We start from the raw sequence: 13,745 nt of genomic DNA on the forward strand, positions 1-13,745 counted from the left end.
TAGGCCTGAATGAGTGTGAAGGGAGGAGGAGGCGCAGGCCTCGGCGGCCGGGCCGGGCCATGGCCCCCCTCTCCCATGATCCCTCGCGGGCCGCCCCGAGGTGTCCATGGCGGCCGTGAAGCCGAGGTTGGGGGGAGGTTGGGAAGGACGGGGACAGGTTGGGAAGGACGGGAGGAGGTTGGGAAGGACGGGGGGAAGTTGGGAAGGACGGGGGGAAGTTGGGAAGGACGGGGACAGCTTGGGAAGGACGAGGGAGGTTGGGAAAGACGAGGCCGGTGAGGCGTGAGGAGGGCAGGGGTCACGGGCGGCCATGAGGAGGGCCGGGGGGCAGGCCCGGCCTCCCGGCATGCTTTGCGGCGGGAGGAGCCAGAGTGGGCCGAGAGGCGGGGAAGCTGGCGCCCCGTGAGCCGCCTTTTTCTCCTCCTTCTCCTCCTCCTCTTGGGTGCCCTGTTCCTCCTCCTTCTCCTTCTCCTCCTCCTCCTCCTCCTTCTCCCCCTGCTCCTCGTCCCCCCGCAGGCCCCGTTGTCCCCCGGCTCGGCCCGCCCCCGAGCCCGGAGCGGCGTGGTCGGGGAGACCGTCCACCGGGCCGCCGGCGCTTGGCCATGTCGTGTCGGGGAAGGTAATGAGCCGCAGAGCCCCGGGGTCCCGGCTGAGCAGTGGCGGAGGCGCCAACAAGTACCCGAGGAGCTGGAATGACTGGCAACCCAGGTGAGCCGGCCGGGGGACGGGGGAGGCCCGGTGGACGGGGAGGGCGGCCAGCACGGCCCCCCAGCCCGGACGCGCGGCCTAGGCGCCCGCCGAGGCCTAAGCCTTAGGCCCGGTCGGAAGCAATAACGCCGTACGGGCAGATGGGTTGCCCCGGTTTGCTTGGTACGTATTTACCATCCTGTGCGTTTTATCTTCTTAATATGTGTGCTTTGATCGCCCCTTCTAGACTGTGAGCCCGCTGTCGGGTAGGGGCTGCCTCTAGATGTTCCCGACTTGGACTTCATTCACTCATTCAATCGTATTCATTCAGTCGTATTTATTGACTGAATAAATACATACTATTCCTGAAATACATACCATCCTGTGCATTTTATCTTGTTAATGTGTGTGCTTTGATTGCCCCTTCTAGACTGTGAGCCCGCTGTCGGGTAGGGGCTGTCTCTATACGTTGCCGACTTGAACTTCATTCAGTCATTCATTCAATCGTATTGATTGAATAAATACATACTATTGATAGAATGCATACTGTTCTGTGTATTTTATCTTGTTACTATGTGTGCTTTGATCGCCCCTTCTAGACTGTGAGCCCGCTGTCGGGTAGGGGCTGTCTCTATACGTTGCCGACTTGGACTTCATTCATTCATTCAGTCGTATTGATTGATAGAATAAATACATACTGTTGATAGAACACATACTATTCTATGTGTATTTTATCTATTATTCTATGTATTTTATCTACTATTTTATGTATTTTATCTTGTTAATATGTGTGGTTTGGCTGCCCGGTTCCCCCTTCTTGACTGTGAGCCCGCTGTCGGGTAGGGGCTGTCTCTATACGTTGCCGACTTGAACTTCATTCAGTCATTCATTCAGTCGTATTTATTGACTGAGTAAATACATACTATTGATAAAATACATACTGTTCTGTGCATTTTATCTTGTTCATATGTGTGCTTCGATTGCCCCTTCTAGACTGTGAGCCCGGTGTCGGGTAGGGGCTGTCTCTAGATGTTGCCGACTTGGACTTCATTCACTCATTCAATCGTATTGATGGACTGAATAAATACATACTATTCTGTGCATTTTATCTTGTTAATATGTGTGCTTTGATCGCCCCTTCTAGACTGTGAGCCCGCTGTCGGGTAGGGGCTGTCTCTAGATGTTGCCGACTTGGACCTCATTCATTCATTCAATCGTATTTATTGATTGAATAAATACATACTATTGATAGAATACATACTGTTCTTTGTATTTTATCTTGTTAATATGTGTGCTTTGATCGCCCCTTCTAGACTGTGAGCCCGCTGTCGGGTAGGGGCTGCCTCTAGATGTTCCCGACTTGGACTTCATTCACTCATTCAATCGTATTCATTCAGTCATTCATTCAGTCGTATTTATTGACTGAATAAATACATACTATTCCTGAAATACATACCATCCTGTGCATTTTATCTTGTTAATGTGTGTGCTTTGATTGCCCCTTCTAGACTGTGAGCCCGCTGTCGGGTAGGGGCTGTCTCTATACGTTGCCGACTTGAACTTCATTCAGTCATTCATTCAATCGTATTGATTGAATAAATACATACTATGGATAGAATGCATACTGTTCTGTGTATTTTATCTTGTTAATATGTGTGCTTTGATCGCCCCTTCTAGACTGTGAGCCCGCTGTCGGGTAGGGGCTGTCTCTATACGTTGCCGACTTGGACTTCATTCATTCATTCAGTCGTATTGATTGATAGAATAAATACATACTGTTGATAGAACACATACTATTCTATGTGTATTTTATCTATTATTCTATGTATTTTATCTACTATTTTATGTATTTTATCTTGTTAATATGTGTGGTTTGGCTGCCCGGTTCCCCCTTCTTGACTGTGAGCCCGCTGTCAGGTAGGGGCTGTCTCTAGACGTTGCCGACTTGAACTTCATTCAGTCATTCATTCAGTCGTATTTATTGACTGAATAAATACATACTATTGATAAAATACATACTATTCTGTGCATTTTATCTTGTTAATGTGTGCGCTTCGATTGCCCCTTCTAGACTGTGAGCCCGCTGTCGGGTAGGGACTGCCTCTAGATGTTGCCGACTTGGACTTCATTCAGTCATTCATTCATTCAATCGTATTGATTGATTGAATAAATACATACTATTGATAAAATGCATACTATTCTGTGTATTTTATCTTAGTAAGTGTGGTTTGCTTGCCTGTCTCCCCCTTCTAGACTGTGAGCCCGCTGTTGGGTAGGGGCTGTCTCTGTACATTGCCGACTTGAACTTCATTCAGTCATTCATTCAGTCGTATTTATTGACTGAATAAATGCATACTATTCATAACATACATACCATCCTGTGCATTTTATCTTGTTAATATGGGTGCTTCGATTGCCCCTTCTAGACTGTGAGCCCGCTGTCGGGTAGGGACTGCCTCTAGATGTTGCCGACTTGGACTTCATTCAGTCATTCATTCAATCGTATTTATTGACTGAATAAATACATACTATTGATAAAATACATGCTATTCTGTGCATTTTATCTTGTTAATATGTGTGCTTCGATTGCCCCTTCTAGACTGTGAGCTCGCTGTTGGGTAGGGGCTGTCTCTATACATTGCCGACTTGAACTTCATTCAGTCATTCATTCAGTCGTATTTATTGACTGAATAAATACATACTATTCTGTGCATTTTATCTTGTTAATATGTGTGCTTCGATTGCCCCTTCTAGACTGTGAGCCCGCTGTTGGGTAGGGGCTGTCTCTATACGTTGCCGACCTGAACTTCATTCAGTCATTCATTCAGTCGTATTTATTGATTGAATAAATACATACTATTGATAAAATACATACCATCCTGTGCATTTTATCTTGTTAATATGGGTGCTTTGATTGCCCCTTCTAGACTGTGAGCCCGCTGTCGGGTAGGGGCTGTCTCTAGATGTTGCCGACTTGGACTTCATTCATTCATTCAATCGTATTGATTGATTGAATAAATACATACTATTGATAAAATGCATACTATTCTGTGTATTTTATCTTAGTAAGTGTGGTTTGCTTGCCTGTCTCCCCCTTCTAGACTGTGAGCCCGCTGTTGGGTAGGGGCTGTCTCTGTACATTGCCGACTTGAACTTCATTCAGTCATTCATTCAGTCGTATTTATTGACTGAATAAATACATACTATTCATAAAATACATACCATCCTGTGCATTTTATCTTGTTAATATGGGTGCTTCGATTGCCCCTTCTAGACTGTGAGCCCGCTGTCGGGTAGGGACTGCCTCTAGATGTTGCCGACTTGGACTTCATTCAGTCATTCATTCAATCGTATTTATTGACTGAATAAATACATACTATTGATAAAATACATGCTATTCTGTGCATTTTATCTTGTTAATATGTGTGCTTCGATTGCCCCTTCTAGACTGTGAGCTCGCTGTTGGGTAGGGGCTGTCTCTAGATGTTGCCGACTTGGACTTCATTCATTCATTCAGTCGTATTGATTGATAGAATAAATACATACTGTTAATAGAACACATACTATTCTATGTGTATTTTATATACTATTCTATGTATTTTATCTACTATTTTATGTATTTTATCTTGTTAATATGTGTGGTTTGGCTGCCCGGTTCCCCCTTCTTGACTGTGAGCCCGCTGTTGGGTAGGGGCTGTCTCTATACATTGCCGATTTGAACTTAATTCATTCATTCATTCAATCGTATTTATTGATTGAATAAATACATACTATTGATAGAATACGTACTATTCTGTGTATTTTATCTTGTTAATATGTGTGGTTTGATTGCCTGTCTCCCCCTTCTAGACTGTGAGCCCGCTGTCGGGTAGGGGCAGTCTCTATACATTGCCGACTTGGACTTCATTCATTCATTCAGTCGTATTTATTGATTGAATAAATACATACTATTGATAAAATACATACTATTCTGTGCATTTTATCTTGTTACTATGTGTGCTTCGATTGCCCCTTCTAGACTGTGAGCCCGCTGTCGGGTAGGGACTGCCTCTAGATGTTGCCGACTTGGACTTCATTCAGTCATTCATTCAATCGTATTTATTGACTGAATAAATACATACTATTGATAAAATACATGCTATTCTGTGCATTTTATCTTGTTAATATGTGTGCTTCGATTGCCCCTTCTAGACTGTGAGCTCGCTGTTGGGTAGGGGCTGTCTCTATACATTGCCGACTTGAACTTCATTCAGTCATTCATTCAGTCGTATTTATTGACTGAATAAATACATACTATTCTGTGCATTTTATCTTGTTAATATGTGTGCTTCGATTGCCCCTTCTAGACTGTGAGCCCGCTGTTGGGTAGGGGCTGTCTCTATACGTTGCCGACCTGAACTTCATTCAGTCATTCATTCAGTCGTATTTATTGATTGAATAAATACATACTATTGATAAAATACATACCATCCTGTGCATTTTATCTTGTTAATATGGGTGCTTTGATTGCCCCTTCTAGACTGTGAGCCCGCTGTCGGGTAGGGGCTGTCTCTAGATGTTGCCGACTTGGACTTCATTCATTCATTCAATCGTATTGATTGATTGAATAAATACATACTATTGATAAAATGCATACTATTCTGTGTATTTTATCTTAGTAAGTGTGGTTTGCTTGCCTGTCTCCCCCTTCTAGACTGTGAGCCCGCTGTTGGGTAGGGGCTGTCTCTGTACATTGCCGACTTGAACTTCATTCAGTCATTCATTCAGTCGTATTTATTGACTGAATAAATACATACTATTCATAAAATACATACCATCCTGTGCATTTTATCTTGTTAATATGGGTGCTTCGATTGCCCCTTCTAGACTGTGAGCCCGCTGTCGGGTAGGGACTGCCTCTAGATGTTGCCGACTTGGACTTCATTCAGTCATTCATTCAATCGTATTTATTGACTGAATAAATACATACTATTGATAAAATACATGCTATTCTGTGCATTTTATCTTGTTAATATGTGTGCTTCGATTGCCCCTTCTAGACTGTGAGCTCGCTGTTGGGTAGGGGCTGTCTCTAGATGTTGCCGACTTGGACTTCATTCATTCATTCAGTCGTATTGATTGATAGAATAAATACATACTGTTAATAGAACACATACTATTCTATGTGTATTTTATATACTATTCTATGTATTTTATCTACTATTTTATGTATTTTATCTTGTTAATATGTGTGGTTTGGCTGCCCGGTTCCCCCTTCTTGACTGTGAGCCCGCTGTTGGGTAGGGGCTGTCTCTATACATTGCCGATTTGAACTTAATTCATTCATTCATTCAATCGTATTTATTGATTGAATAAATACATACTATTGATAGAATACGTACTATTCTGTGTATTTTATCTTGTTAATATGTGTGGTTTGATTGCCTGTCTCCCCCTTCTAGACTGTGAGCCCGCTGTCGGGTAGGGGCAGTCTCTATACATTGCCGACTTGGACTTCATTCATTCATTCAGTCGTATTTATTGATTGAATAAATACATACTATTGATAAAATACATACTATTCTGTGCATTTTATCTTGTTACTATGTGTGCTTCGATTGCCCCTTCTAGACTGTGAGCCCGCTGTTGGGTAGGGGCTGTCTCTATACATTGCCGACTTGAACTTCATTCAGTCATTCATTCAGTCGTATTTATTGACTGAATAAATGCATACTATTGATAAAATACATACTATTCTGTGTATTTTATCTTGTTAATATGTGTGGTTTGATTGCCCCTTCTAGGCTGTGAGCCCGCTGTCGGGTAGGGGCTGTCTCTAGATGTTGCCGACTTGGGCTTCATTCATTCGTTCAATCGTATTGATTGACTGAATAAATACATACTGTTGATAAAATACACACTATTCTGTGTATTTTATCTTGTTAATATGTGTGCTTTGATTGCCCCTTCTAGACTGTGAGCCCGCTGTTGGGTAGGGACTGTCTCTATACATTGCCGACTTGGACTTCATTCATTCAGTCGTATTTATTGATTGAATAAATGCATACTATTGATAAAATACATACTATTCTGTGTATTTTATCTTGTTAATATGTGTGGTTTGGCTGCCCGTCTCCCCCTTCTAGACTGTGAGCCCGCTGTTGGGTAGGGACTGTCTCTATACATTTCCGACTTGAACTTCATTCATTCATTCAGTCATGTTTATTGATTGAATAAATGCATACTATTGATAGGATACATACTATTCTATGTATTTTATCTTGTTAACATGTGTGGTTTGGTTGCCTGTCTCCCCCTTCTAGACTGTGAGCCAGCTGTTGGGTAGGGACTGTCTCTAATGTTGCTGGCTTGGACTTCATTCATTCAGTCGTATTTACTGATTGAATAAATACATACTATTGATAAAATACATACTATTCCGTGTATATTATCTTCTTAATATGTGTGGTTTGGTTGCCCGTCTCCCCCTATCTAGACTGTGAGCCCGCTGTTGGGTAGGGACTGTCTCTATATGTTGCCGACTTGGACTTCATTCATTCATTCAATCGTATTTATTGATTGAATAAACACATACTATTGATAGAGTACATACTATTCTAAGTATTTTATTTTGTTAATATGTTTCGTTTGGTTGTATTTTATTTTGTTAATATGTTTCGATTGGTTGCCTGTCTCCCCCATCTAGACTGTGAGCCCGCTGTTGAGTAGAGTACATTGCCGACTTGAACTCCATTCATTCATTCAATCGTATTGATTGAATAAATACATACTATTGATAGACTACATACTATGCTGTGTATTTTATCTTGTTAATATGTGTGGTTTGGCTGCCCGTCTCCCCCTTCTAGACTGTGAGCCCGCTGTTGGGTAGGGACTGTCTCTATATGTTGCCGACTTGGACTTCATTCATTCATTCCATCGTATTTATTGATTGAATAAATACATACTATTGACAAAATACATACTATTCTGTGTATTTTATCTTGTTAATATGTGTGGTTTGGTTGCCTGTCTCCCCCTTCTAGGCTGTGAGCCCGCTGTTGGGTAGGGGCCGTCTCTATATATTGCCGACCTGAACTTCATTCATTCATTCAATCGTATTTATTGATTGAATAAATACATGCTATTGATAGAATACGATACTATTCTATGTATTTTATTTTGTTAATATGTTTCGTTTGGTTGCCTGTCTCCCACTTCTAGACTGTGAGCCTGCTGTTGGGTAGGGGCCGTCTCTAGATGTTGCCGACCTGAACTTCATTCATTCATTCAATCGTATTTATTGATTGAATAAATACATACTGTTGATAGAATACATACTATTCTGTGTATTTTATTTTGTTAATATGTTTGGTTTGGTTGCCTGTCTCCCCCTTCTAGACTGTAAGCCCGCTGTTGGGTAGGGACCATCTCTATATGTTGCCGACTTGGACTTCCCAAGTGCTTAGTACAGTGCTCCACACACAGTAAGCGCTCAATAAATACAATTAAATGAATGAATGAATGAATCACTTGCCCGACATGGGGTTGGCTAGAGCCTAAGTGGGCTTTTTTCTCCCCTTCCTCCGTCCTTCCACGCTTCTCTTCCACCTGCTTCATTCATTCATTCAATCGTATTTATTGAGCGCTTACTGTGTGCAGAGCACTGGACTAAGCGCTTGGGAAGTCCAAGTTGGCAACATATAGAGACGGTCCCTACCCAACAGTGGGCTCACAGTCTAGAATTGGGCTCACAGGCCTGCCCCCCCCCCCCCCACCTTACCTCTTTCCCCTCCCCACAGCACCTGTATATATGTTTGTACGTATTTATTACTCTATTTTACTTGTACATGTTCTATTTATTTTATTTTGTCAATATGTTTTGTTTTGTGGTCTGTCTCCCCCTTCTAGACTGTGAGCCCACTGTTGGGTAGGGGCCGTCTCTATATGTTGCCAACTTGGACTTCCCAAGAGCTTAGTACAGTGCTCTGCACACAGTAAGCACTCAATAAATACGATTGAATGAATGAGTAAAGAAGAAGAGGAGGAAGAAGAAGAGGAGGCCCAAGGCCACTGGGGAGGGGGCCAGAGGGCACGGAAAGGGGTGGGCTCGGCCTAGGCCCAGCGCCCCGGGCAGGAGGAGAGGAGGGCACCATGGGGAGACAGACAGACAAGACAGAGAACAGTGCTTTGCACATAGTAAGCGCTTAATAAATGCCATTATTATTATTAGGTACAGGCCGGGAGGTGGGGGATTCATTCATTCAATCGTATTTATTTCCAGACTGTGAGCCCACTGTTGGGTAGGGTACCGGCTCTATATGTTGCCAACTTGGACTTTCCAACCACTTGGTACAGTGCTCTGCACACAGTAAGAGCTCAATAAATACGATTGAATGAATGAATTGAGCGCTTACTGTGTGCAGAGCACTGTACTAAGCGCTTCGGAAGTCCTCCCCCTGGCCTGGAATGCCCTCCCTCCGCACATCCGCCAAGCTAGCTCCCTTCCTTCCTTCAGAGCCCTACTGAGAGCTCACCTCCTCCAGGAGGCCTTCCCAGACTGAGCCCCCTCCTTCCTCTCCCCCTCCCCATCCCCCGGCCCTACTTCCTTCCCCTCCCCACAGCACTTGTATATCTGTTTGTACAGATTTATTACTCTACTTGTACATATTTACTATTCTATGTATTTTATTTTGTTAATATTTTTGTTTTGTTGCCTGTCTCCCTCTGCTAGACTGTGAGTCCGCTGTTGAGTAGGGACCGGCTGTATATGTTGCCAACTTGTACTTCCCAAGCGCTTAGTATAGTGCTCTGTGCACAGTAAGCGCTCAATAAATACGATTGAATGAATGAATGTTTGTACAGATTTATTACTCTATTTTACTTGTACATATTTACTATTCTATGTGTTTTGTTAGTGTTTTGTTTTGTTGCCTATCTCCCCCTTCTAGACTGGGAGTCCGCTGTTGGGTAGGGACTGTCTCTAGATGTTGCCAATGTGTACTTCCCAAGCGCTTAGTACAGTGCTCTGCACACCGTAATCCCTCAATAAATACGATTGAATGAATGAATGAATATTTGTTACTCTATTTTACTTGTACGTATTTACTATTCTATGTATTTTATTTTGTTAATATGTTTTGTTTTGTTGTCTGTCTTCCCCTTCTAGACTGTGAGTCCGCTTTTGGGTAGGAACCGTCTCTATATGTTGCCAACTTGTACTTCCCAAGCGCTTAGTACAGTGCTCTGCGCACAGTAAACGCTCAATAAATACGATTAAATGAATGAATATTTATTACTCTATTTTACTTGTGCGTATTTACTATTCTATGTATTTTATTTTGTTAATATGTTTTGTTTTGTTGTCTGTCTTCCCCTTCTAGACTGTGAGTCCGCTTTTGGGTAGGAACCGTCTCTATATGTTGCCAACTTGTACTTCCCAAGCGCTTAGTACAGTGCTCTGCGCACAGTAAATGCTCAATAAATACGATTGAATGAATGAATATTTATTACTCTATTTTACTTGTGCGTATTTACTATTCTATGTATTTTATTTTGTTAATATGTTTTGTTTTGTTGTCTGTCTTCCCCTTCTAGACTGTGAGTCCGCTTTTGGGTAGGGACCGGCTCTATATGTTGCCAACTTGTACTTCCCAAGTGCTTAGTACAGTGCTCTGTGCACAGTAAGTGCTCAATAAATACAATTGAATGAATGAATATTTATTACTCTATTTTACTTGTACATATTTACCATTCTATGTATTTTATTTTGTTACTGTGTTTTGTTTTGTTGTCTGTCTCCCCCTTCTAGACTGTGAGCCCGCTGTTGGGTAGGGACCGTCTCCATATGTTGCCGACTTGTACTTCCCAAGCGCTTAGCAGTGCTCTGCGCACAGTAAGCGCTCAATAAATACGATTAAATGAATGAATGAAGTACAAGTCGGCAACATATAGAGACGATCCCTGCCCAACAACGGGCTCCCAGTCTAGAAGCGGTGGGACAGACAACAAAACCAAACCTGTCGACAGGTGTCCGAACCGTCAGAACAAATAGAATTAAAGCTCTGTGCACATCATTAACAAAACAGAATAGTAAATATGTACAAGTGAAATAAATAGAGTAATAAATCTGTACAAACATTTATACAGGTGTTGTGGGGAGGGAAGGAGGTAGGGCGGGGGGGGATGGAGAGGAGGAAAAAGGGGGCTCAGTGTGGGAAGGCCTCCTGGAGGAGGTGAGCGCTCAGTCGGGCTTTGAAGGGAGGAAGAGAGCTAGCTTGGCGGATGTGCGGAGGACGTGGGCCGGGGATCGACGGCGGGATGGGGAGAACGAGGCACGGTGAGGAGCTCAGCCCCTTGGCCGCATGTTTGGGTGCTGAGAGCCACTCTGGGCCGGTCCTGATGCCCGCCTCGCCTTCCCCAGGAAGGGCATCCGGGGCCCTTAGCAGCCTCCAGAATCGCATCGCTAAAAATTGCTAAAAACCTGTACTTCCCAAGCGCTTCGTACAGTGCTGTGCGCGCAGTAAGGGCTCAGTAAATACGATTGAATGAATGAATGAGGAGGATGGAAAAAAAAAAAAAGCCAAAAGGCCTCATGCCTGTTTTGGCCCCCGTCTGAATTTTCTCTCTTGTTTCATTTCAGGCGGGGAGGGAGGGGGAAAAATTGCACGCACGTGTGTGTCTCCATATGTGTGGTTGCGTGCCTGCATGGAGGAGGGATTATTAGCATTATTAATCAAGTGTATTGAGCGCTTGCTGTGGGCAAAGCACTGTACAGAGCGCTTAGGAGACAGATTTATTACTCTATTTTACTTGTACCTGTTTACTATTGTATGTATTTTATTTTGTTAATATGTTTTGTTGCCAGTGAGTCCACTGTTGGGTAGGGACCGTCTCTAGATGTTGCCAACTTGTACTTCCCAAGCGCTTAGTACGGTGCTCTGCACACAGTAAGCGCTCAATAAATACGATTGAATGAATGAATGAATTCCCTCCCCACAGCAAGCTCGGGGGGCACGTAATAATAATAATAACAATAATAATAATAATAATGCTCTCCCCCCTTCCCCTTCCTCCCCTCCCCATCTCCCCACCTTACCTCCTTCCCCTCCCCACAGCACCTGTATATATGTATGTACGTATTTATTACTCTATTTATTTTATTTATACATATTCTATTTATTTTATTTTGTTAATATGTTTTGTTTTGTTGTCCGTCTCCCCCTTCTAGACTGTGAGCCCGCTGTTGGGTAGGGACCGTCTCGATGTTGCCAACTTGTACTTCCCAAGCGCTTAGTACAGTGCTCTGCCCACAATAAGCACTCAAGAAATACGATTGAATGAATGAATGAATAATGGCACTTATTAAGTACTTACTATGTGCAAAGCACTGTCTTAAGTGTTGGGGAGGCTACAGAGTGATCAGGTTGTCCCACAGAGGGCTCACAGTCAGTCCCCATTTTACAGATGAGGTAACTGAGGCACAGAGAAGTTGTGACTTAACCAGAGTCACACAGCTGACAGGTGGCAGAGCCGGGATTTGAACCCATGACCACTGACTCCAAAGCCCATGATCTTTCCACCGAGCCACGCTGTCGTCTTTATTGCGCGCTTACTTTGTGCGGAGCACTGGACTAAGCGCTTGGAAAGTACAGTTCGGCAACAGCTGGCACGGAAACCCGTGCGCTGTAAAAAGGAGGTTTCTGCCAGGACGGTTGGGCAGGCACACACTCCGACCGGACCGTCCAGTTCCGCCGTCCAGTGAATCCAGAGAGAGGGAATTTCCCCCGTGCTTGGGAGAAACCCAGCGGATCTAATCAAATTATTTTGAAATCGCAGGGAATCGCTAAAGGGATTTCAAAATGTGAAGGTCACCCGTTCTATACCTTCTGTTTCTGTGTCAGTTGCTCCCCAGGACACTTGTGAATCACATTTTGGTTCAGACGTAATTGGCACTTGGTTTACTCCTGCTAGTAAAGAGTTGTGTTGCTCACAGGTGGACCAGGTGGAATTTGGGGAATAAGTCAGGACCATTGGTTCTCTAAGAAAAAAAAAATTGCTGTGGCTCTGATTTGACTGTGATAATGTATTGGTGGTGCCCATTTTAAAATTAGGCAGTTATTTAAAAAAAAAAAACCAAAAACTAACAAACCAGTGAAACCCCACTACACACTAAAATACATTCACTGTTGGTCACTCCCCCAGGCAGACCACACTGAAACCCTCTGGGCCACAATGTTCAAATTTAAGGAACGCTGATCTGAGCCAAATTGCCAGTGTGTTGGAAGAGTGGGTTGAAGGGGACTTCCAGGGTTTATTTTGCAAAGTACCTACACAGCGGAGTAAAAAATTTAGAGTATGAATGGACGTGAAATAGTCCCCTCTGTCTTTTCGGTTTACAGAAGAATAAATCCATAAAGGGGACTTGCTTTAAAGGGTGTTTTTTTCGTGAAATCAGGAAAGCCATTGTGTACTTTTTTTTAGATGTGTGGATAGTTTGCTACATATGAAGATTTCCTTTTAGACTGTCTCCCCTTTTAGACTGTAAGCCCACTGTTGGGTAGGGACTGTCTCTATATGTTGCCAACCTGTACTTCCCAAGCGCTTAGTACAGTGATCTGCCCACAGTAAGCGCTCAATAAATACGATTGATATTGATGATGATGATTGATGATTTCCATTTTTTGTGGTTAGGAAATCGTATAGACTTTAAGGGCTAGGAAGTCGGTGCACCAATGTACCGCCAAACCTCCAGATATGTCCAAGTTTAGCTTACATTTTTTAACATTCCCATTTGAAAATGTAGAAGGTAGTAAAGAATTATGATTTGGCGTTTTTTTAGTGTATTTTATCTTGTCTTTGAAAAATAGCCTGTGTTGTGGAACATTGGAGGGTCTATTTTACGCTTTTATTTTAATACATTTTCAGCATATATTATTACACTGAGTAAGTTGTTGAAAATACATGAACTTTTACAAAGTGAATTTTCACCCGATTTGGTTGATTTTTAATTGATTCTCTGTCTTTTGAGAGACCTCAATTTTCCATACCCTTCATTCATTCAGTCGTATTTATTGAGT

The 13,745-nt window shown here is 43.0% G+C and overlaps 1 protein-coding gene across 1 annotated transcript in view; it reads left to right on the top strand.

Moving 5' to 3' along the window:
• The first annotated feature begins 538 nt into the window (after nucleotides 1-538).
• Nucleotides 539-13,745, top strand: part of SMG1 (SMG1 nonsense mediated mRNA decay associated PI3K related kinase) — a 139,248-nt gene continuing 126,041 nt past the window's right edge. The window contains exon 1 of the mRNA XM_038762537.1: nucleotides 539-708. Within this exon, the coding sequence (XP_038618465.1) occupies nucleotides 623-708 (86 nt within the window). The 5' untranslated portion in view covers nucleotides 539-622. The remainder of the gene's footprint in view (nucleotides 709-13,745) is intronic.

Source organism: Tachyglossus aculeatus, chromosome 21 (assembly GCF_015852505.1).
Source record: "Tachyglossus aculeatus isolate mTacAcu1 chromosome 21, mTacAcu1.pri, whole genome shotgun sequence".
In the NCBI taxonomy this organism is placed as follows: Eukaryota; Metazoa; Chordata; class Mammalia; order Monotremata; family Tachyglossidae; genus Tachyglossus; species Tachyglossus aculeatus.